Source organism: Temnothorax americanus, unplaced genomic scaffold, assembly GCF_048541705.1.
Source record: "Temnothorax americanus isolate GAGA-0224 unplaced genomic scaffold, ASM4854170v1 Scaffold161, whole genome shotgun sequence".
NCBI classification, from domain to species: Eukaryota; Metazoa; Arthropoda; class Insecta; order Hymenoptera; family Formicidae; genus Temnothorax; species Temnothorax americanus.
The window spans coordinates 154123-180481 of NW_027509298.1; the positions used below are offsets into that span (position 1 = coordinate 154123).

The 26359-nt window shown below is 41.4% G+C and overlaps 2 protein-coding genes and 1 pseudogene across 2 annotated transcripts; 2 read left to right on the forward strand and 1 right to left on the reverse strand.

The window, feature by feature from the left end:
* The first annotated feature begins 628 nt into the window (after positions 1–628).
* Positions 629–5529, forward strand: LOC143895663 (uncharacterized; annotated as a pseudogene).
* Positions 5530–6800: 1271 nt separating this feature from the next.
* LOC143895664 (uncharacterized) lies at positions 6801–22238 on the forward strand. Its single transcript, XM_077402956.1, is given in 3 exon segments — positions 6801–6822; positions 7630–8131; positions 20706–22238. Coding segments are annotated over 3 exon segments (972 nt in total). The 3' UTR covers positions 21154–22238.
* On the reverse strand, positions 13699–15194 carry LOC143895658 (uncharacterized). Its single transcript, XM_077402952.1, has one exon. It carries the CDS (start codon positions 15118–15120, stop codon positions 13699–13701), a length of 1422 nt encoding a protein of 473 aa, XP_077259078.1. The 5' UTR covers positions 15121–15194.
* Positions 22239–26359: the final 4121 nt, after the last annotated feature.

Consider the following 26359-nt stretch of genomic DNA (forward strand, 5'->3'; position numbering starts at 1 on the left):
GGCATCTCCTTGAAAACTGCGAATTGAGAATCGCGAGCAATAATCGCAGGCAAGCAATTATTAATCAGAAAAACTCCAATGGCCCCTCGAAGTCGGGTGTGCAGCAGGGGTCCGAACGGATCTCACACCCATCGACATCTCAGAAGACCCAATAGACAAAGAAACAACAGAGATACGACCCGTAACCGTAAACCTCGATAAACACCGACGCGTGCCGACCATTCAGGTAGATTTCGGTGAATCAATTTTGCACGTCACCCTTATGCTGGATACCAGTTCTGGCCCGAATTTAATTAAAGAAAAATTTTTATCAAATAGCAATATCGTCAATCACAATAAACATTTGCAGTTAAGCGGTATAAACGAATACCCAGTTTATTCGCTCGGAGAGGTTATTATACCACTCTTCGAAAAACCAGTAATTTTTAACGTAGTATCAAATGATCTGCCAATTCCACAAGCTGGGATATTAGGTAACGAATTCTTTGAACAGACTTCCTCAATGATAGATTACGCTAAGGGATGTCTAAATGTATCAGGATTTAATATACCTTTCTTTTCATCGGAAACCATTACGGCATTTCCGCAGTCAGAGTCTTTATTTTATGTAAGGATAAAAAACCCAGAAATGAAAATAGGATATCTGCCGAAATTAAAAATAACCCACGGGATTTATCTGAGAGATTCCATAGTAAAAAACAATTCCGGAAAGGCGTATGTAAAAGTCATAAGTACTTTAGACGAAGAAGTGGAAGTTCAGGTACCAACCCTGCGCCTTAAACCACTAAATGCATTATTCGACGAACACGAATCGGGTATAGAAGAGCAAAACAACCAAGAGGAAATTACGCAAATTTGCAAAACGTCCCATAGAACGAGTGAAAAAAAGAATAAAAAATAACGATCATGCAAGGTTAAATAAAAACGAGGTTATAAATAAAAACCAAAATAAAGTAAGAGAAAAAGAATTTAAGGAGAAGATTGAGAATAAAACTATAAGAAAAAATAAAAAATTAAATGAAAATCTCGATCTAGATACTCGAGAGGAAGGTTTCCAGACCTCCCCTGAAATGCTAGACTCCCAAATCTTTGGAGGAGGAAGTTACCAAACCCCTCCTGATATAAATGATTCTGAAATTCGTGGAGGGGGAAGTAACCAAACCCCCCCCCCCGAATTATTAAATGATAAAAATCCTGGAAAGGGAAGTTACCAGACCCCTCCTGAAATATTAAATAATTCCCAAATCTCTGGAGGGGGAAGTTACCAAACCTCTCCAAAAGATCTAAATAATCCTAGAATTGCAGAGGCAAGTTTCCAGACTCCTCTGGTATATTCTACTCCCGTCGATTACAAGGAGGGAAGTAACCAAACCTCACTACGTAATACGACATAACTTTGTTTAGGAGAGCCAAAAAGTGAGAGCTCCTTAAATCAAGTGAAAAAAATAATATTTCCAAGAGTTGGAATACCCATAAAAAGTGATAATAATAAAAATAATACCTTTCAGGTTACTATTGCAGAACTTATGAGAAGAGTAAAATCATATAATCCTAATATGGAAAGAATTTATGAATTTAACAGAAAAAGTAAACCGTCTTCAAAAACCTTGGCATGCGCACAAGCTCGATTCCAGGAAATAATGAAAAATTTCCGGAATCAACGTAAATCAAAGCAACATCAGCTAATATTAGAAGCACCAACTAATGACGTTATTTCACGCGAATGTTTCGTATCACCCGGAGAACCTAAGGAAGATAGGCTTACGGAAATTACAAAATTGCTACGATTAGAGCATTTAAGTAATAAAGAAAAAAAAGCGTTATGAAACTCATAAGAAATAGTCAAGATCGATTTCATATTCCCGGAGAAAAATTAACAGCAACTCATGTACTGCGACATCAAATCCAGACAACAAATGATCGAACTATAAATACTCGACAATATAGATTTCCGCAAATCCACAAAGAGGAAATAAATAAGCAGGTAAAGGAACTGCTCGAGGCAGGGATCATAAAACCTTCTCAGTCACCTTACAATACACCCATTTGGATAGTGCCAAAAAAAGAAGATTCAAAGGGAAACAAACGTTGGAGAGTGGTACTAGATTTCCGGGGCGTAAATGAAAAAACCACGGGCGATGCCTACCCATTACCGAACATTGTCGAAATTATCGACCAATTAAGCAATGCAAAGTATTTCACAGTATGTGATCTTGCCTCTGGGTTTCACCAAATAGAAATGGACCCCGCAGATAGCCATAAAACCGCATTTACGACTCCTAATGGTCACTATGAATTCGAAAGAATGCCTTTCGGATTAAAGAATGCCCCCGCTACCTTTCAACGACTAATGGATCTAATATTAACAGGAATAGAAGGTGTATTCATTTATATGGATGATATTATTATTTCCGCTCCTACATTAAAAGAACACAAAAGAAGGTATAATTTAGTAATGGAACGACTCCGCCAAGCTAATTTAAAACTACAGCCCGATAAATGCGAATTTTTAAAAACCGAGGTACAAACTCGAAGCCAGACAGCAAAAAATATACATGACCAGCAAGAAAGAACACAAGATCAAGGAGATGAAATAAAAAAAATAGTGACATTGAAGATAACGAAATAGTTGATAAAGAAGACGAATCTAGCAAATTTAACGTCCCCGCTAATGAAAATAAAAATCCACGGATAAAACCTACCGTTATTGATGATCAAACACTCAAAGGTAATATAGTAGAAACTCGCAATTTGCTATTTTTACGTAAAGACAATTTGGCATACTTTGTCGACACTAGTGGAAAACCGTTAGATTCCGGATCACAAAAGTTATTCGAACGAAACGAAATCCCACGATTAAGCCCGCTTACTTTAGGTAAAGCAAAGGCCGTAAAGTATAAAAAATATTACCGTATAGCACTACCCATCAGTGAAGGACAACGAGAAGGCCGAACAATGACTTTAACGCAGATTACTGCAGTCATAAAAAACTTACAAGAAGTCGCCGACACTCAGCATTGCAAAGACAGATATTGTCAATAACGTACCATGGAATAACATAAAATCCGTTTTACAATTAACTTTTGCTAATTCGACAACCAAACTAATTATATGTAACGGATTATTTATAAATATCCTCCTAGGGATCTCCGTTCTATTATAATCGGTGAAATCCACTGTTCGCCTACCGGAAGACATCGAGGCGTTACAAAAACCTATCATAGAATTAAGCATAAATATTACTAGGAAAATTTAAAAGCCGACGTTCAACAATACACACAACAATGTTTACAATGTCAATTGAAAACATTGGTGCGAGTAAAGACTAAACAGCCTATGATAATTACTGACACTCCAGGATCTTCTTTCGATAAAGTATAGCAATGGACATCGTAGGACCTCTGCCTAAAACCAAAAGAGGCAATGAATATATTTTAACTTTGCAAGATCAATTAACTAAATTTTGCATGAGAGTACCCCTACCAGATCAAACCTCTGAAACAATAGCGGAAGCCTTCGTGGACAGATTTATTTGTGTATTAGGGGCACCTAAAGCCATATTAACCGACCAAGGAAAAAATTTTATAAGCGATTTGATGAAAAAAATTGCTAAAATATTCAGAATTTGCAAATTTCGCACGACGGCCTTTCACCCTCAATCAAATGGATCGTTAGAAAGATCACATCATGCATTAGGAGAATACCTTAAACAATACGCAAACGAACAAAAACAGTGGGATAGATGGACTAACCTAGCAATGTTTAATTATAATACTAGTATACACGAAGCAACAAAACATACTCCGTACAAATTAGTTTTTGGTAAAATAGTGAGAATTTCATCAAACGAACCTCTGGCTCTAGAAGATAAATTAGCTAATTACAGCGAGTACTTAATAAATTTCGTCACACAACTACACACTATACAGACGAACGCTCGTGAAAACGTCGTCGAAGCAAAGTTCAAATCCAAGAGACACTACGACAAAAAAATTAACCCTCGAACCTTTAAACCCGGAGACCACGTATTTTTGCTAAAAGGACCTAAGCCAGGTAAATTTGGAGATCAATATACTGGACCTCACGAAGTCCTAGAAATACTAAATAAAAACAACATGGAAATCAGAATCAAGAAAAATAGTCGAGTTGTACACCCTAACCGATTGCAAATTTCTCATATCAAACCAGTTAACGAATAAATAAATAAATAAATAAATAAACAAATAAAAAAAGAGAAAATATTCCAAACTACAAAAACAACTCAATAAGGTCATATAAATTTCAGATGGATACCCGGATTAAAGAAATAACCGCAATATTAATAATAACCATATGGATACGCCACACTTACGGAATAATAGGATATGATTGTGGGTCTGCTTTGGCAAATCTTACTACTCTATCACTAGTAAACGTTAAAGAATGCGATATTCCGCTACCGAAGGTCACATCCAGCCAAGTCTTCATACACCTAATGCAGCTCAATAAATTCGAATCTGTAAAGGTGATTGGTAAGGTCGAAATCGATCGCTCAATTCAAAAATGTGGAATGTTTTCTCACAATTCAGAGGTTCTCAATGGGAAATATGCGTATGTACACGAGGTATCTAAGGAAGCGTGTATACGAATGCATACCTATGGAACACTCGAATTTAAGGGAACTTATATAATGGCATTAAAACCTAATGAAACCACCAGTCGTCCCGCGACCTTAACTGGCATTGTGAACGCTGACGGAAAATGTTCCGGAGGATCCTACACAGATCTTTACAGAGCATAGACGAATGTTCTCGTACAAGCGACTGTCAAGATCACCCTGCAAGATTACATCGCCAACGTTAAGTTGAGCACTAACCGTATACATCTCAGATCAGGTGTGGTCTGTGATTTTAGTACCACCAAATGCACCGACATAGAAGGAGGAAACACCTTTTGGGATCCTATACCTGACAACTCCTGTAAATTCACCTCATATAGCACCTTGTACAGAGGGTATGCAGAAAAAGTGATCGACCACGCAAATGAACACTCTCAAAATGCTTATACTGTAAAAGCCGAAAACACAGTCTTTGCATTAACCAGCACTGGTAGATACTCAGCATGTGGATACACGCTCGAACCGAACATTCGAAATTAATTTGGGAGACCTTACTCGAAATGGACATCCTTAAACGTACCGGCCGTGTAGCCAATCTCGATCTTTTTACTTATATGAATTCAAAATTTGTCTACGTAGAAAAACACATCCGTGGTCAGATTAATCAATTATACAGAAACATCTTATTACAACAATGCGATCTCGAGTCAAAAATGATCCATAACGCTTTAGCTATAGCTACACGATCCCCCGATATCTTCGCCTACCACTTTATGAAGGGACCCGGATATATGGCTCTTTTAGCAGGCAAAGTAATTCACATAATAAAATGTGTTCCAGTAGAAGTAAAAATAATTCACGCTGCGACGCTTTTCCCCCCGGTCTCGCAATCCGGTGGAGGGCTATCGTGGATTGGCAGCACGCGCAACTAATTCCGACACCAAAGATTGGGCGCCAGGTGCGACGGATCGCACCACACCGTACACTATTATATCTAACGCGATATTCCCGGCAATACCTCAGGGCGTAGTTCTCTTTCAGGGAATTTGGAGAGAGGCGTCACGCAATCAATCACACACAAAATAATAGTAATAAAATAACATATGATATATTTCGTCAGATATAAGGCACTTGCAACAGAATATCAATCAAAGTAGGTGTTGGTATAATTGGTCTGGGCATCTCGCACTCGGAATCAGACCACGCGGTAACGAGACCTTATCGGCGGCGGATAGACGCCGCGGCAACGAAAAAATTAACGCGAAGATGTTATATAAATTACTGCACAAAAGTCTGAGAGGCTGACGCACGAATGCCGCATAAACGACGCAATAAGGGCACGCGAGAATGTCGAATTTTAAACACTGCAGATTAACGCACGCGAGATCCGGTCAACGCAACAGATAAACGCAGATGAGCACACAAAAGCTTAACATGAATAATTAGTTGAGTCAAGGTAACGCGGTACCTTACTTCGAACTCGCCACGACTTCGAACTCACACCGAACTTACGCCACGAGGCCGACGGGCCGACTCGCCGCGCCTTCGGTTACGCCTTCAACGCGCACCCGGGCCACCTCGATTCCGCACGACGCAAAAATTATGGGCGATCTCGCCGTGTCGACCACGCTGGCCGGCGATTGCCCCCAAACACGAAATAAGGACTCGTATCGCGGACGATCCCGCGATTTGCCATGCAAATCCCGAATTCTTTTGCAGGCACGGAGATTCCGCGGCCCCGCGCCGATCCCGTCAATCTTTTTGTCCCGCCAAGCACAATATTCGCCGTCCTCGAGGGCCCGGGTACGTTCCTCAATTGCGAGGGCGAGTGCCCTTCAAATTATATGGCTACTCGCGGCTCGCCGTTTTCCTCACAACTCGCTCCCGTTATCGCCACGCTTATCCCAATTCACGCGAGGAAACGCGGCACAATTACTCTCGCCAACATGATCAGAACGTAACACAATTACGGACTCTAACACAACGAAACGCGACACGATTACGAATATTAACACAACGAAACGCGACACTATTCAACACGATTAATCCGACTCACATATTCCAACGCCACGCGACTGTCGGCCGTGACGGTGCTCCCGGGGAGGGCACGATTGGTCTCTATGCACAGGAGAGCTCACTCTCGGCCAGACCCTGGCACGATTTCTACACGATTCTACCTTAAATGCGAGCGCAGGTAACGCACATGCTCATACCGTTGTCCACAGGTAGATCCTGCGGCGCTAAGGTAACCGATACGTGCCTGGGGCCAGTGCCTCGAGCGAACTCTCTTTTCTTTAACGCGGGGACGCCAGAGTGGTGACCTTACAATGTGTCGTCGTATCTCCTTCGGTCCGGGCAGCTCGGAGTTCGGGCGATGCTCCCACGTCTCTCTCCGGCACGACAGTCACGGAAACGATAGCCTGCCGGGATCGCGCCGGTTCCCCGCGTTTGCGCTGTAGTGTGTCGCTCGACCGGATGGCCGATCCTAGCGCTCCCGGCGCCTAGGCCGCACGTGCGCCGCTTCTTCCGGGGGCGCCACTCCAATTCTGGGCGCTCTCATCGGCGCCTCAGCTTCTCGCGCGCCTCCTTTTCCGGCGGCGCCGCTCCAACTACCTCCGATTCGGCGCGGGTTTTTTGAATCACCCGGCTGTCCGGGCCGCGATGATCGAGTCGGCGTTCGGGGTCAGGCTGGCCGGGCCTCGGCCCCGTCTGCCGGCATCCCCTCGGGGTGACGGCCCCAGGGCTGTACCTTTCCCTGGGCCGCTCCTCGGCACCCTGGTCTGACTGGCGTTTCGTTCGGGTGTGTCCCGGGGTTTCCTAGATTGTTATCCTGCCGCTGTTACGACCGCGTACGGAGTGAATTCCGGCCGGCGACACTCATGCACTTGCGGGGAGGTCCAAGCGATCCGACTTCTGGCCATGTCCCCTGGCCGTTTCCTTAATCCTTTGCCCTTTCTCGTTGCGGCTCCCGGTCGTTACAGGTTGACTCCAGCCACCACTGGCGATCCCTTAAAAACTTAACAGCTAATTAGACCAATTAAGAATACGCAACCGCCCCTCCATCGCTCCAACGAGGAAACATCCCCGAATTCCCTTCGGCCGAGCCCGTCCGGGAAGTAGACGCGACTTGTCACGTCACAACGCTCAAGAATGTTATGAACAACTACTAGTAATGTTTAACAATGAGACATACTTTTTAACACCCAAAACACATATACTATTACGGCAGGGAACACAGATCAATTGCAATTCACTTGCACCTCCCATGTATCTCCTTGGAGACTCGTGGTATAAAATTATGCCAAGACCTGTGGAAACACTGACCCCCACCGTCATAAAACTCACGACTAAACCTACCTGGAAATACGTTAACGCCGGAGCCTTTGCTACTAACGGCATATATACACAAAAGGATTTAGAAGATCTAAAGGACCACATAATGTTTCCCGCTGAGAGACCCGCCGTCCTCAACACCATAGCAAGAGGACTAATGAGACAATCAACCGTGTTGCGTGGAGGATCAATTTCCAATCTATTCTGTTGTGCCCCTTTTGGGACACTGGGATTCGATCTTTCCAAGGAGGAGGCGGGAGACAATGTATTAACGCTCTTGGGTGCAATAAACTCAACTTTACTGATTACTTTGTCTTTACAACTTATTTCGTACAAGATCCGTTCGTCGCTGCCCGACTCCAATTGCCCTGGCGTCTCCTCTGGTTGCTTCCTTTTGAGTCTTCGTCCTGTCCTTCGATATCGCTGAGTTGCTCGATCGTATGTAGGCCGATCGTTCAACTTATCTCTTGCTGATTCGGCTTTGCGTAATTCTTTCGGGCTTTCGCGGTCGCGTTCCCTATTGTTATTCTCGGTCTTTCTTAATACTATTCTTATTTTATTATTACATTAATTGGGTCCGCAACATCCCTCCCCCTTTGAGAAAAGGAAACTAAGGTCTGTAGTTTTCGCTACAATTTTTCGCTGCTTATCCTATTTCTATTTTTATTAAGGTGGTTTATTTTTTTTTGTTTCGGAGGTTACATTCTTCTTATGTTCTAGCATAGTATCGCTGAGTCGCTTTGTACGTGCGGTCGGGCGCTTGCTCGTTTCTTATGTCTTTTTATTACATAGATGATTATTCCTACTATGCTTAATATAATTATTAACGTAAGTGTCGATTTTACGGGATATATGACATAGGGATTTTTTATTAGGGTGTCTTGGGGTTTTTCCAATTCTTTATTTAAGTCGCTTATTTCTAGACTTAATTCCATTAATTCGTTCGGATTCCTAATTACAGGTTCTAATCTAATTTCTTTTTTCGCTTGTTTGTTAATATTTTTATTTTTGTTTGTTAGCGTTAAGTTGAAATCGGCTAAATGCATTTCTATTTGTCTCATAGTCGTTTGTTTTTTTGTTTTTATAATAATGTCGGATGTGGTTAGTTTACAATTTTCGATTATACTTAGTTTCCCTGTTCTTTCTATTTCTATTTTTTGTTCTGCCTGTTCATTACATTGAATCGTCAGCTGTTGTTTTCTCGGCGTTGAGAATAGCCACGTTTGTGGTTCGCTTAATGTTATCCATAAGGTTACGTTTGACATTATTTGACGTTTCTCGCAGGTGTTTACATATCCTGGCGTTTTTACGTAAACTTGTACTTCGCATGGTGCGTCGGCTTTTATAAAATATACCGGGTAGTTTCGGTTACATACATATTTTACTCCGTTTCGTTTACAGTCGTTTAAATCGCGTTCTTCTAGCGTTATGTAATTATGATTCTCTTTATCTATTGCTAATATGTTGTGAGTAATTCTTAGGAATGTGAAAATATTCGCGTGGTTGTGGACAGGTAATGGTGTCGCTCTTATTATTTCATACACGGGGTATGCTACCACGGGAAATTTGATTATCGTATAAATGTTCGGTTTATCATAATACGCGTTAATTTCTACGTAACTTTGTATCTCGTTCCAATTTTCTAATCTAGTTTTAAATGGAAAGTGGGATCCATGCGTCAATTGTGACGTTGCCTCTTTTAGTTCGGTTATTATTTTTTCTATTGGTAATAGGCGGGTTAGTATAACTCCTTCTCGCGAATATGTGAGGTAGTCTATCGTGTCTTTCACGTCTTCTATTAGATCCTCTGTAATTGTGGTTAGTATTAATAACTGTTCATCTATTTCTTCTCTTCTAGCGTACAGTGCTGTCTCCAGCTGTATCCGTCTCGTGACGTTCGTCATCAGTTGCTCGTTCTGGTATAACGATTTTTCTAAGGCTTCCATGTGGCCTATTGTGGCATTTATCACCTTTAATTGACTTTTTGCGGTGTGCCGTAGAGTCTGTTGCTGATTTTGTATCAGTTCAAGCTGCTCTTGTATGTGTTTTGCGTCGTCGGCATCCATAGTGCCGAACAGCGTTTTGCTGATCGTGCCGATCGCGTCTATTAACCCTCGTTTATTATTATTTGTTTTATATATAGTCTGTAATCGCATTAATAGTTGCGTTAATTTTTTGTTATTTTTCTCTATCGTATGGAGAATGTTTTTGCACGTCTGCTGCGTGTCCTTCGCGATTATCGTTTCGCATACTTCTTCGGCTTGCTGTAGAAATTCCTGAAGTTGGTGATATCGGTTTCCTAGGGCTGCTACGTCGATTTTAATCGCTAGTTTCCATGTAGCTTCTACCTGTTGCAATTGTCCGGTTCTTTCAAAGCATATTCCCGGCTCGCTGCTGAATTGTCGTATTTCGTACGATGGTGCTGTCTCAGGTTTCGCTTTTTTCGCGAAGTGCTGGACGACGATCAGCGTCCTGTAAGATAAGGACTCATGTTACCTTTCTTCGAATTTTTACCTTGGCTTGATAATGCATTCTCCTCGCGTTTTTTTTTCTCTCCTCGCGCGTTTAGTTGCTCTTGAGGCTTAGGTCTGAGCACATATTGTACTTGTACGCTAATTGTAAAATGAGGTGCAGGCTGTGCAACCGCTTTTTTGTTCCGTCGACGTGCGACGCATGTTGGCGCACGTACTGGTTACGCGCTGCTCGTGCGGGTGCCGTGAGTGGGGGTGCCGCGCTTAGTGCGCGAGTGGCGGCGAATTTGGGTTCGGGGTCGACGTCGCCCCCTCCCTCCTACGCGGAAGTGTTGCTAACACCCCCGGACGTATGGATGCATCTCTTCTACCCCCTGGATGTCACGTTGGATGTGGCCACCGGACGCCGTGTGGTGCGACGTGTTTGATGTTTGGTAAGTACTTATTATCTTATTTTCCTTAGTTTTTACTATCGCCTACTTTTTATCTCCTACTTTCTATTGCTTGTTTTTGTTCTTTTGCGCTGTTTTTACTGTTCTATAAAGGGCTTTAATCGGTTTACGTGTACTCGCGTGGTTTTCCGTCCCTTTTTGATTGTGTAATTGACGTCTGAATGTTTTTCAATTACTTTATATGGTCCTATCCACGGGGATTCTAATTTTTTTTATCTCCCTCTACGCACCGTTTCGTCGTGCAAGAGAACTTTGTCTCCCACTCGGAAATTAATTTCTTTTGTCTTCTTATCATACGTCTCCTTGGCTTTAGATTTTTCGTTTTGCAAATGTTCCTTTGCAACCCGTTGTGTCGCTCTTAATTTTTCTTTTAGCTCTTGCGCGTAATCGTCATACGTATACGTTGGTTTCGGTGGTTGCGACAGTGCCGTCGGTAGTGTCGCTCGGTGCCCGTATACTAATTCAAAGGGTGTAAACCCGGTCGCTGTGTGTGGCGTCGTGTTATACGCGAACATTGCGTATGGCGTCCATTCATCCCAGTCTGTCTGGTCCGCGTTAATATAATGTCGCAAGTATTCGGCTAATGTTCTATGAGAGCGTTCCAATGCTCCATTACTCTCGGGATGGTAGGCCGTTGTTTGAATTTTTTCTATCTTTAGTAATTTACACGTGCTTTTAAATATCTCGCTAAGGAAATTCGTTCCTTTATCCGTCAGTATTTTGTCGGGAATACCGTATTCAAAGATAATCTTTGTGACAAATTCTTTCGCGATTGTCTTCGCTTCTTGATTAGGTACAGGTATCGCCTTACTGAATTTTGATAAATTATCCTGAAACGTGAGGATATATTTATTTCCGTTTTCGGTCACCGTCAGTGGTCCTACTATATCTAGAGCACATTTTTCGAACGGTTTGTCCGCGGTGTCTGTTATTACTAAGGGTGCTTTATTTTTTCGCGATAACTTGTTCTTCTGACATAGTTCGCATCTATTAATGTAATCTTCGACGTCTCGAGTTAATCCTCTCCAGTTATGCGTCAACCTTATTCGGTTTATGGTGCGTTCCACACCCTGATGTCCTCCTACAGGTGCATCATGGTATTCGTATAATATACGTTGCTTCTCTTCTTCTGTATATTTTCTTTCGCTCTCTTCTTCGTTATTCTCTTCCTTCTCTATCTTGTTGATGTCTGTCGGCACATGTCGACTCAGCGCATCCGCGTTTCTATTCTCTTGACCGGCCTTGTGTACGATAGTGTAGTCGTATTCTTCTAATTTCAATCTCCATCGGATTAATCGTGATCCGGGGTCCTTTACGTTAAATAGCCAAACCAATGATTTATGGTCTGTCACTATGGTAAATTTTGTTCCATAAACGTATGGTCGGAAGTGTTTCACCGCCCATACTATCGCTAGTAATTCTTTCTCGGTAGTATTATAATTTTGCTCGGCTTTAGATAGTACTCTGCTCGCATACGCCACGGGTTGGTCTTGACCTATCTTTCCCTGTGACAGTATGGCTCCTATTGCGTAATCTGACGCGTCGGTCGTTACTACAAATTCTTGGGAGAAATCCGGGTATTTCAATACCGGTGCTGTGGTTAGTTTTTCTTTAAGTATTGCAAATGCGTTTTGTTGTTCTGCGTTCCACTCGAATTTGATATCTTTTCTGGTCATTTTTGTGAGTGGCTTGGCGATTGCTGAAAAATCTTTAATAAATCTTCGATAATATCCGGCTAATCCTACGAAAGCCTGGATGTCCTTTACTTTTGTTGGTCTCGGGAAACTTTTTACTGCTTCTAATTTTGAAGGGTCTGGCGAGATTCCGTTTTCTGTTATTACATGTCCGAGATACGTCACTTCTTTCCGAAGGAATTCGCACTTATCGGGCTGTAATTTCAAATTATAGTTTCTCAGTCTTTTTAGCACTTCAATTAATCTCTTATTGTGCTCTTGTAAACTTGCTCCGTATACTATTATATCGTCTAGATAGACTAAGCATTGTAATCCTACTAGTCCTGCTAAAACGGCTATTATTGCTCGTTGAAATGTCGCTGGGGCATTTTTCAGTCCAAAAGGCATTCGATTATACTCGTAATGTCCGTATTGTGTCGAGAACGCTGTTTTTTCTTTATCTTCTTCTTCCATCGGGATTTGATGATATCCCGAGGCGAGGTCTAGCGTGGTAAAGTATTTTGCTTTTCCCAGTTGGTCTAGGATATCGGTTATGTTTGGCAATGGGAAGGAATCTCCCTCCGTTAGGTCGTTTACAAACCGAAAATCTATTACCACTCTCAGTTTTAATTTTCCTGATGCGTCTCTTTTCTTCGGTACTACTAGCAACGGCGCATTCCACGGGCTCGTGCTAGGTCTAATAATTCCGTTTTTTAACATCTCTTTCACTTGTCTATTCACTTCTTCCTTGTGCTTTTCTGGCAAACGGTACGGTCGGACGTTGACCGGTACGCTGCCCGCCTTCGTGGTAATCTTATGCGCGACGATATCAGTGCATGTCAGTGGTTCTCCTTCCACGTGCAATACATCGCTGTAATCTCTGCAAATTTCCATAATGGTTTTCTTTTCTTCTTCGTTTAAGTGTTGCGTGCGTATCAATTTTTCGACTTTTTCGCTACGCGTCATTGTTTCTTCTGCTTTGTTTACTTGGTTTATTTCTATCTCTTTTGCTTCTTCTTGCTCTAACTCTTCTAATGTTACTTGCGGCATTAGCATTTCGACTGTCTTCTCCGTCGTATTTAGTATGCTTGCCGGACATAGAAAGTTTTCTGGCATCACTAGGCAATTTCCTATGAACACTCCTGGCATTGTCTCTTCTGCCTGTATTATTCCTAGTGAATTTTTATCGTCGCGATAAAATGTACTATTGTCTCGCTTCGCGGTTTCAAAACCATTTTCTTATACGGGTATAATTTTAATGTGCTATTCCCTATGCGTATTGAGCTCGATTCGTAACTATATGACGCTCGATGTTTCTTTATAAAATCTACGCCTAGTATTCCGTCGTATTCTATCGGAAAATCATCCTTGACGACATATATCGTGTGCTTGATCTTTCTATCTTTCAAGTCAATAGTTGCTGTAAATTTTCCAATCGTATGGGCTTTATGACCTGTTACTCCTGTAAGGGCCATTTTATCCTCTTCTATCATTGTTTTGCCTTTCAAATGTTTTACTTTTATTATTAATACGGCCGCTCCGGTATCAAACAGTAAATTTAGTTTTTCGCGCTTCGTTTCTCGCATGGGCAGAGTGATTAAGTCCAGCCCTGCATGCTTTCGCGGCTTGTTCGTCATGTGTGACACCTGATACTCTAACGCCGGTCGGCGCTGCTTTGTGTCCTCTTTGTCTTCCTCATCGCTATTCGCGGCTGAATTACTGTCCTTTTTTCTTGGGCTATTCGTTTTCGGATAAAAATTTTTATTTTGTCCTCGTGGATTATTAGGTTTGTTGTGATTCGTCCTTTCTTTATTTGGTCGACCATTTAACAGCCAACATTCTTCGCGCATGTGTCCTGCTTTCTTGCAATAATTGCAGACTTTATCTATCGCGTTTACGCGGGGTGTCCTATCGGGTTTCGGTAAGGAGAAACGGTTCGCATATCTATTGGTACGACATTCCCTTCCGAGGTGCCCGTATTTTCCGCATTTTTGGCATTGTAATATTGATCGGTTATCGCGCGGTTGCGGCAAGTACGCATAATTATTTTTGGGACGCGGCGGAAATCCACTCGGCCCGTTTACTTTTTCTTCGGCGCTCGCTCCGGCAATCGCTTCTTGCAATGTTGCGAAATGCTGAGCTCGAACAAGTAACTTGATCTCGTCTCTCAATCCTAATTGGAAATTCTGTAATGCCTGTTGTTGAATCGTTTCTAATATAGTTCGCTTGCTTTCTATGGTGTGATTTCTTCCCTTTATCATGGAGTCGTATAGCTCCATCGCTAGCTTATCAGCTCTTAATCCGAATGCTCTTGCATTTTCTCCGGGTTTTTGCTTGAGTGTATTAAACTCTAGTTGTAAGTGTGTTGTGCTTTTGCGGCTTAAATAGCAAACTTCTAATTCCCTCTTTAGTTGTGCAAAATCTCTTATCTCTCGCGTCTGAAAGTCTATCATCGCTCTTCCTTTTAGCTTTGTGCATAGCATTGCTTCTAATAGCGTTCCTTCTTCCGTAGAATTTATGTTTTTTATTGCATATGACGCGGCGCTTAAGAAATCTTGTAATTTACTCGAGGCTCCGTCGAACTCGGGTATCATGTCTCGTGCCTCTTTTAAACGTAGATATCCGATTGCGCGTTCCGCTTGGTTCCGAATATCGTATGACGTTCTTCCGTACGTTACTTTGAACGGGAGGTTACTTGGCTCGCGTCTCGCGTGAAATTCGCGGCGTTCAGGATTCGCCGTTTCTAGTTGATTTACGCGATCTTGTAAGTTGCGGATTCCGTTTAATATCTCGTCGAGAATGGAATCTCTATTGTCCCGCGGCGGTTCGGCCCGTGCGGGTATCCGGTTACGGTGATTCGCCGGGGTGCCTCTTTGTGATAGCACTCGATTAAGACGGTTTATTTCTTCGTCTATTTCCTCTGGGGGTTATCGGCGCGTTGTCATTTACGTTATTCGCGTCGTGGTTGCTATTTGTTGCTTCCGCCATCTCGATTACGTTCACGTGTCTCGGGGCAGAATAATACTCTTGCGGGTCAAATACGCTGCTGTCATACGAGGTCAATGAGAACTCTCGTCGGTGTGTTCGCCTACTGATCGTACTGTCCGCGTCTTCGGATTGTGCGTGTGCATGTGAGGGGTGGAGTCTATTTTCGTCGGGGCAGTTATTTTGTTCTATTACTCTCGCGTCTAAAATTATAACGGAATCGTCGAATTGGGATTCGCGTTCAATTACGCTGTTCGGGTGTAATTCTGGTTCTGATTCGCTTTCGCTTGAGTAGTACGCATCTAAATTTCTACGCACAGTTTCGCGATTGTCGCTTACGACTTCTTCGGTCATTTGCACGGGGCTTAACGGTCTATTTCTACGCGCTCGTTGTGACGTCTCGCTATGGAGCCACGATTGGTTTAATTCCGCAGGTGGATTTTTGTTTCCCGACATCTACGGTAATTGCGCTTTACATAATTTGCTTAGTCGACTTACATTACGGTCGCTAGTCGCATGTTGCTGGTCGGTGCTTGTGCCGCCTTATCTGTCGGTGAGCCTCCGTTGAGGTAGGTCGGTGCCTTCTCGGGTTACGCTGCTCGCTTGTCCCTCGTCGGCCGCTACCGTGTTGTCCGCTGCTTTTGAATCTGGCTGCCGTGTCTCCGTTGAGGATGTTGCACTGCCTCACTGATTCACTTATTTTTCTGTTTCAACTGCCGTTCCCGTTTTCCTGCTACTGGATCCCTCACGCTGCCACCATTTTGTTGTGCCCCTTTTGGGACACTGGGATTCGATCTTTCCAAGAAGGAGGCGGGAGACAGTGTATTAACGCTCTTGGGTGCAATAAACTCAACTTTACTGATTACTTTGTCTTTACAACTTATTTCGTACAAGATCCGTTCGTCGCTGCCCGACTCCAATTGCCCTGGCGTCTCCTCTGGTCGCTTCCTTTTGAGTCTTCGTCCTGTTCTTCGATATCGCTGAGTTGCTCGATCGTATGTAGGCCGATCGCGCAACTTATCTCTTGCTGATTCGGCTTTGCGTAATTCTTTCGGGCTTTCGCGGTCGCGTTCCCTATTGTTATTCTCGGTCTTTCTTAATACTATTCTTATCAAGAGACACGGTAGTGTCTCGCGCCAAGTACACGCGGAGCGAGACCGACCGTGACTCTTTTACGCGACGCGACGGGTTGCGAGTACCCGAGATGTTGAGATCTCGATAACGAGTGAACGGATCAAGTTCTAAGTAGGCTTGATCGATAGCTTGGGGTCCAATTAGGGGGGGGTTTCTCTCATAATATTCCGCTACGTGCCTTACGAGCGGAGATATTGCGACGCAAAGTCCAAATGTGAAAATTTATTTTTAAGATACTCCTAACGCTCTCATTCAATATTATTATGATTATCAGAGAAATGTCCCTTTCACTTTTTCGACGCTGGCGGCGCAGGTATCGCCAGTTTCGATATCGCGCGCGTATTTCGAAATTAGGTCGATAGACTTATCGGTCAGGAGGAAGATTTCTATTTAGGTAAATTAGATATATATATATAATAAATATTGAGTCAACGGAAAAGAAGGTTCTCTACGCTTGGCAGAAAGTGCCGCTAGGGAATTTTTAAGTCGATTCTTATGAATCAAGCTTGAATTTGATGTCTATGTATCCCAGGTTGCCGATGACGAGGTCCACATAGTGCACTCCGTAGTTTTTGGTGTTTACGTGTATTAATATCTTGAATTCGATGTCCACGTGTCCCAAGTTGCCGATGACGGGATCCAGATAATGCGCTTCATAGTTTTCGGTGTCCAGGTGTAATAATACGTTGAATTCGATGTCTAGGTGTCCAGGTTGCCGATGACAAGGTCCACATAGTGCGCTCCGTAGTTTTCGGTGTCTACGTGTATTAATACCTTGAATTCGATGTTCACGTGTCCCAGGTTGCCGATGACGGGATCCAGATAGTGCGCTTCATAGTTTTCGGTGTCCAGGTGTAATAATACGTTGAATGCGATGTCTAGGTGTCCCAGGTTGCCGATGACGATGTCTAGATAGTGAGCTCCGTAGTTTTCGGTGTTTACGTGTATTAATACCTTGAATTTGATGTCTAGGTGTCCCAGGTTGCCGATGACGAGTCCACATAGTGCGCTCCGTAATTTTCGGTGTTTACGTGTATTAATACCTTGAAATTGATATCTAGGTGTCCCAGGTTCATAAAGACAAGGTCCAGATAGCGCGCTCCGTAGTTTTCGGTGTCTAGGTGTAATAATACCTCGAATTTGATGTCTACGTGTCCCAGGTTGCCGATGACGAGATCCACACAGTGCGCTCCGTAGTTTTCGGTGTCTACGTGTATTAATACCTTGAATTCGATGTTCACGTATCCCAGGTTGCCGAAGACAAGATCCAGATAATGCGCTTCATAGTTTTCAGTGTCCAGGTGTAATCGTACGTTGAATTCGATGTCTAGGTGTCCCAGGTTGCCGATGACAAGGTCCACATAGTGCGCTCCGTAGTTTTCGGTGTCCACGTATCCCAGGTTGCCGATGACGAGGTCCAGATATCGCGCTCCGTAGTTTTCGGTGTCTAGGTGTAATAATACCTCGAATTTGATGTTCACGTGTCCCAGGTTGCCGATGACGAGATCCAGATAGTGCGCTTCATAGTTTTCGGTGTCCAGGTGTAATTGTACGTTGAATTCGATGTCTAGGTGTCCCAGGTTGCCGATGACAAGGTCCACATAGTGCGCTCCGTAGTTTTCGGTGTCTACGTGTATTAATATTTTGAATTCGATGTCCACGTATCCCAGGTTGCCGATGACGGGATCCAGATAGTGCGCTTCATAGTTTCCGGTGTCCAGGTGTAATCGTACGTTGAATGTGATGTCTAAGTGTCCCAGGTTGCCGATGACGAGGTCCACATAGTGCGCTTTGTAGTTTTTGGTGTCTAGGTGTATTAATAACTTTAAATCTGAATGGGTGCGTTCAGCCGATACTCCGCTAGCCTAGCAATCGTGAGCAGTTGCTCGTTTTTGCTCGTTTCTTCTCTTTTTAATCCAGTAAGAAAAAAAGAGGAAACGAGCGAATCGGCTGAACGCACCCAATGTAGGACACGTAGATATCAAATTCGAGGTATTAATACATGTAGACACCGAAAACTACGAAGCGCACTATGTGGACCTCGTCATCGGCAACTTGGAACACGTGGCCATCAAATTCAAGGTATTAATACACCTGGACACCGAAAACTATAGAGCGCGCTATGTGGACCTCGTCATCGGCAACCTGGGACACCTAAACATTGAATTCAAGCTTGATTATAAAAATCGACTTAAAATTTCCCTAGCGGCAGAATTAAAATTATGTCATGACATAATAAAAATCGCTGAATTAAAATTATGTCTAGACATAATAAAAATTGGACAAAAATTATGTTTAGACATAATAAAAATTGGATGAATTAAAATTATGTCTGACGTAAAAATAATTATCAAAAATATCGATACCTGGAAGATATCGGTACATATACAGTTGCAAACAACATTCAGTAAGACACGCAAATAAAAATAAATAAAGAATTTTACAGTTAACGACTTATTAACATTAATCATGCTTTATTGCGATTATGTTTTATGTTGAAATTGAAAAATATATACAAGGTGTACAACTAAAAGGGTTACAGATTATTATTTTTAAAAAACTGAGCAAAATATTAAATTGTTGTTTTCTTTAGAAATAATAGTCCGTAACACTTTTAGCTTCATACCTTGTATTATATACGGTTTATGAGATTATAGAATATATTGTTTATAAGATTAAGATGCGTAACACTACAAAAAGGCGTGATATCCGCACAAAATTACCTTTTTAAAAAAAAGGTAAAAAAAGGCGCCAAGTACACGTATAGTAGTGTATATGTTGTTACCAAACAAAAAAGAAAGTGGTAGTATTATACCTTGAAAAAACCTAAGTAACAAGTGGTAGATCTTTATATCTCGAAAAATCTCGAAAAAATCTAAGCAGTAGTATCTTTATTTCCGAAAAATTATAACCCAAGTGATACACGTCACAAAATTATGTTACTTTATCAAAAAGAAGAGTCGCGCTTCAAGTGATCTATTACAATTACAAAAAAGAAATGATATCTCTTTAAGTTAGAGCGCCAATTACAGAGAGAACATGTATATTGCCTCAAAAAATAATTGTTGCACTACATTGAAAAATCTTTACATTGTGTTAATTAGAAAAGAATGTATAATAACAATTTTATAAGATTAAAAAATTTTATTTAAATTTAACAAAAGGGAATACAAGATATTTAAATACAAAGTTATTTACATGTGTATTTTTTAATGGCCACAAAGAATTACAGAAGTAACAGTACAAAATAAAAATATTTTATTAAAATACATAAATTTTTCTTGTAAAAAAACTTGGCGCTGCGCTAGACCTCAAAATTTTAAATAAATAAATAAACTTATTCTATACTTAATTATAAGCCGCATTATCCGCCGTCCGCGTAGTCACGCACACCCATATCACTCACTCCCACATCCACGCTGATAATCATTTAATATTACTCCCATTGTATTCTTCTCTGAATTATTTTTATTTATTGTTGTCCTTATTTATTTAAAAGGTCTAGCAGCGCCAAGTTTTTTTACAAGAAAAATTTATGTATTTTAATAAAATATTTTTATTTTGTACTGTTACTTCTGTAATTCTTTGTGGCCATTAAAAAATACACATGTAAATAACTTTGTATTTAAATATCTTGTATTCCCTTTTGTTAAATTTAAATAAAATTTTTTAATCTTATAAAATTGTTATTATACATTCTTTTCTAATTAACACAATGTAAAGATTTTTCAATGTAGTGCAACAATTATTTTTTGAGGCAATATACATGTTCTCTCTGTAATTGGCGCTCTAACTTAAAGAGATATCATTTCTTTTTTGTAATTGTAATAGATCACTTGAAGCGCGACTCTTCTTTTTGATAAGGTAACATAATTTTGTGACGTGTATCACTTGGGTTATAATTTTTCGGAAATAAAGATACTACTGCTTAGATTTTTTCGAGATTTTTCGAGATATAAAGATCTACCACTTGTTACTTAGGTTTTTTCAAGGTATAATACTACCACTTTCTTTTTTGTTTGGTAACAATTTTATTATTACATTAATTGGGGCCGCAACAATTCGATGAAGCTTCAATCAAAAAAATTGTGATTTTAGCTTGATAAAATTTCTGGAGCAAATTTTTAATCTTTGGCAATATTAGCGCTAGCCTACTTGGAATATATTTATTTGCAAGAGGCATTAAATTGATATTAGATACACTCGTACATGGATATGCTCTTCATACAGTATATGGGTGGTCGATATATCTAATAGGGGCGATATGGGACTCGTTAACTCAGCTTTTGTTACACTTGGGACAGGGAAGGCCTAAAACCAAAAGTGCCAATACTCCGGCTCCGAAAGACGATCCGGAACAAGGAACGTCAGCTAGCGCACCACTCCATGATCTGGAATGGCAGGCAAATGTCCAGCCTGTCGGGTCAATGAACAAAAAATCTGAACACTCCTATCCCCTTCTCCCTTTGAAAGAAACTTCCACTTACACCTTTAAACTCAAAGGGTAGCATAAAGAAAAAAAATCTATTACTGCTCCTATAATCGCATGCTGCGACATGCAGATATTTTAACAACAAATTCCTTGTAGCCGAAAATATGGAGATCAAATGCACACACATCAACACCAGTCTGTTGAGCCGCGGCCCGCTCGGGGTAAAGGTGATCCGGGTGGACTCCCTTACTTTCCTATGGGTCTACCTCGACGGTGGGCGTGAGGACCTCGACGAGCTCATCGAGGATTTAACGCGAAAAATGAATCGGAGGAGCGAGTTCCTCCACTTCCCACCTGACCAGATCGTGCCCGAAACGGAGGTCGCCGTTCGTGAAGGAAGACTGTGGCAGAGGGGCTTCGTGCTCCAAGTTGAAAGAGGGGACCGAGTGACGGTTGCCATCAGAAACTGGGGCCGCGCCGTCCAGCGGCCTATGTTCGAGATTTACATCCTCGAGGATCGCTTCCGCCAGCTTGAATGGCAGGCCATCCCCTGTGGTCTAGCCCACCTCCGACCACTCGAAGGAAGGATGCGATGGTCCCGTAGGTCCATCGCCCTAACAAAACGCCTAGTTGAGAAAAGAGAGGGATGGATAAAGATCCGGCGGGCGGTCAAGGAAGAGACGCGAGATCTGGCGGAATTGCTCGTGCAAATGGGATGTGCCCAGCACAGCGAATTCGAAGAGGTGGTGGCCATCCCTGGGATTCTCTCTTCCATTCACTTGTAAGAACAGAGAATCCCAGCGAGTAAAATACAGCGAGCCTTTTGTAACCTTTCTTTTGCGTAATCATTTCTTTGTTATTAATTTTGAGGCTCGCTCTAACAAATAACTTTAGACATTTAATTTTGCCGTCTCTTATTGTCATATATTTGCGTAGTATTTAACATATTAGTCCTAATCATGGTTTTAATTTCATAAATCATAACAAATTTTTTCTCCATCACCCTTTTATCACCATATGTTGTACGTACATTTTTATAATTCTTATTTCATAACTCCAACCCTATAACTTGCACTAAAATTCTATTTTTATGTTATTCACTCACAATACTAATCTTTTATTTTTCCTATCTTTATAATCTAGATTAAGTTACACTCTATACCTTTTTTCTTAAGATTTTGAATAAATATAATTGCGTAGGTAGTTTTGAAAAATAGTGTGAGGATGATTTCCTTTCTAAATTATATGTATATACATAATGAGACAATAATAATAATAATAACAAAAAAAGGGCACAGTAATGAAATATAAATACGAGTAGCATGAAAATAATAGCCACTTGACTGTCAAATAAGTACGAGGCTCCGGCACATTCCCTCCTTGAATTATTTAATGCGAAAAAAAGGAAACTTTCGCTTAAAACCAAGCAAAAAATGTGCCGACTACCAACGGCACCCCGATGAGTTATTCTGTTTAAAAATTTTATCTGATATATCGCAAGTTTAATACTTGCCATTTAATTATAGCTGGATTGTTATGTACTCGTCTGGCTGGGCATGGTATCCTAATGGATTAGCTCACCGAGGACGATGAGGGGCTAGCAGTCTTTCGTCTAGCAGTTGCTTTGTATAATCGTAACTTGCCACCATTGTTATACAAACAGAGCCAAAGCCTAGGACGTGATTGTAAATACACGTGGTGGAAGTTCTGTTTGCCTTGTACTTACTATTAAGATTGAGAAACATGCATTGTCTGTCGATATAAAAACAGGGTCGCGAGATAAGTAAGGAACCCCAATAAAAAAGAAATCGGCGATAGTCGAAAAATAAATGCGTCATTAAAAAGAACCGATGGGTTACACCCCCAATAAGACAGTGGGGGCCTTAAAAGAGGGCTCACCAATGGAAAACCGCAAAAATCGATAACCGTCTCTAACTTTCCAGGATAGGCGAAAACTTAAGAATCTTCCTTTTGGGTAAGGAACATCTCAACCAATAAAAAATCTGTTAAACAAAAATTAGAAACATCCCGCCAACCCAAAATCCTTTAAACGAAAACCAGAGACACCCCACATAAAATCTACCTCTTCCATTCCCTACATTTTCCTGTATAAACCCCGAGATTGCAGCACTCGCTCTCAAAACTTCTCAGTCTTTTCAAGCCTCTGAAGATTTAGTCTGCATTTCGGCATTATAATCGTGATCTCTTCCGTTTTTGAGTCACAATTTCGCATTTAAAGTCTGTGCAAGAGTCAGCAGCACATCAGTCACTCCGACTCATCCACCAGCGACACCGAGGAGAAACCCACTGTTTTGAACTCATCAAGTAGTAAGTCCCGTAATTCTTTTAATCCTTTTTTTCCGCGTTATCGCCCCCCTTCTTAAACGGTCTATCGATTGTCGGATCCCCGGAAGCTTATTATTTTGGGGTCGGTCAGTGTAGGCATCAGGTTCCCAGCGGTCGTTGGCGTTGTCGTGGGCCTGACTTGCCTCCCGGCGTCTTCATCGCTGTCGTGAACTCGGCTGGTCCACTGACCCCCCTGAGCTTATGCTCGTGGGTCGGTCGGTGTAGGCATCGAGTTCCCAGCGGTCGTTGGCGATGTGGTAAGCCTGACTTGGCTCCCGGCGTCTCGTCGATGTCGCGGACCCAGCCTGTCCACTGACTTCTTCCACCCTTTTAAGCTCGACGATTTCCTTTTGTTTGCTTCCGACCGGGTTCGAGAAAGATCGACTAAACAAATAAATAATTTTAATGGACCCGAAAGTCCTACCCCCTCGAGGACAGAATCTCCGCACGATCAGGCGACAGAGAAATCGCCTGAACAAGCGGGCGCGACGGAAGGTCGAACTCCCCCAGGAGCAATTCAACGCTGGTCTTCCGCGACTCGCCATCCCACCGCCCCTACCAGCTTTTTCGGAGAAACCCGGTTGTTCGCATCAGAATCGTCCCGCTATCATCTTATCTTATCGTCCAGTTGTCCTACCCTCTCGCCCAATTGCCGAACATCGCCCTATTTGCCGCGTGGCTCCGTTTCGCGTGGTCCCGCCTCGCGTGGTCCTCGTCAACCCCGATCCACCCCGCTTCCTAGAACCTCCCGATTCCCCCTCCTCTTCCCGAAGTCCGTTCCCAACCTCCTCGACCGCCTCGACTCTCGATCTTGAGGAAGTAGCCGATCCTGAGATCGTAACCTTAGATTGATAGCTATAAAATTAAGTTTTACTTATTTCAATTCTCATATGCTGTACTTCATCGATTAACACACACACACCCACGCACACATAGTAAATTCATGTAACTTCAATCCTGAAACTAATTGTAATAATAGCGGGCAAGATGTGCATTTTCATGTAGGTATTCTCTTAGAAATCTTGCCCGATCACACCCGCAATTATGTAACACCCGCGAGAAGTACACACATATACCTTAAACATACACTTCCATTGTAAAATGCTCTCAATCTCCCGTTTAATTTGCCTAGTTTTCACCTATTGTAATATCGATAGATTATAATACTTAACTTAAATTTATAATAAATGTTTTATTTACGTTAAATATAAATTTCCATTTATTTATAATCTAAGAGTTCACCCACTATTATTCCACCTCTAGAAATTGCACGAGGTCCGATCCTGAGTTAAAGGGATTAAATTCTCTGACTCAAAAAAGGACCGACGATCGCACCGCTCACGAAAGGCGTCCTAACGTCTTCACGGACGTTGACCCTTTCCGAGTCATAAATATGCGTTTGGCTCGCGCCACGCGTCTCAGAGCGCGTACTTGCGAGCGACATTTGTAAGTATCTAGCTGCGTCCTCCCTTCCCCCGACCCCTAATCCCGGGGTTGGACGTAACAACAGCAACAGCTCGAATTTTGAATCAGACGTTTTTAGACTGCAGCATAAGTTACCGACAAGTTGCTGGCAAGTTGCTGTACAAAATTGTTATATCGTGAAGGCATCAACTTGCCGACAAATGCGGACTCAGTTGCCACAATTCTGATAGCAACACATATTATGTTGCCGGCAACATGCCAGCAACAATGCAGATACGTTGCTATCTGGGCAGATTATTTCGTGCTTTATTATAGATTATTATTATTATCCAGTAAACAAAAAACATTAGGAACCATTTCAACTATATTGTATTAACGTTACAACGTTGCTGCAATGTAGTTGAAATGTTTCTTGATATGCTTTTCTTACTGGGTATAAACATTTATTACTGTGTAACTATATTAAATTAAATGTCAAGTTTTTGTAAATTCTACTAAAACACTATTTAATTGGTTTATTTTATTATGTATTATAATATCTTTATAATTTAATGTTTATCGTATGTCTTAATTTACGACAATTAAGGAGATATCGGAAATGGTTTGCAGAGAATAGTAATTTGTAGTAAAGTATTCGCAACGCATTGCTTAACAATATACCTGCAGCATTTCAATTTTTACTCACAATTTATCTCCCTTATGATTTATGAATGATGTTCTGAAGATGCTTCCCTTGTTACTGTCATCCTTTATTACTACATTGGTATATGTTAAACACAGGTTGTAATAACCAGACAATTCCTCTGCGAAACAGAAGGTACAGATGTCAGTTTTAACATTGTACGTTGCTGTACTATTTGCAGATTTCATTTGATCAAATTTTAATTCCCGTATATGCGATCTGTCTGTGTGAAAACTTATATCTCGCGTTGGACGGTTGATCAGAATGGAAATTTTGCATTCACCGCGAGATAAAATATTATCATATGTGTCATGTAGATCTAAATAGATTTCATAGTTGAGCGGTATTACATCGTTCGATAAACAGCTTCCATATCTGTTAAACTATTGTTATTTCTTGAATTTTCGTCGACAGCTAGCGTTGTCGCAATAAGAAATAATAGGCTTTTTAATAATAGTATGAAGGCGTTCCATGCCAAAATTCGTTGCATGTATCTGTACAAAAGATTTCTTTGTTAAATAAAATTTCAAAGTAATGGTTTGTGGTTTATATGTAAAACATGAGGCATATCTGTTAAAATGACTGCCGTGCCAAAACTAAACCGTGTTATGACTCATAACACAATTAACACAATACAACAATAAACATTACCATATGTAAAATATGGTTTATTATCCTAAATGTATTTAGTATAATAAAATGTTATTAACCATTAACACAATAATATTAATATGTTATGTGTCTCTTTATAAGATGATAAATTAATTATCAAAATTGTCTCACTTTCCTCTACTTATCTTGTTCGTTAAAGCGGCGTAAAACATTGCCT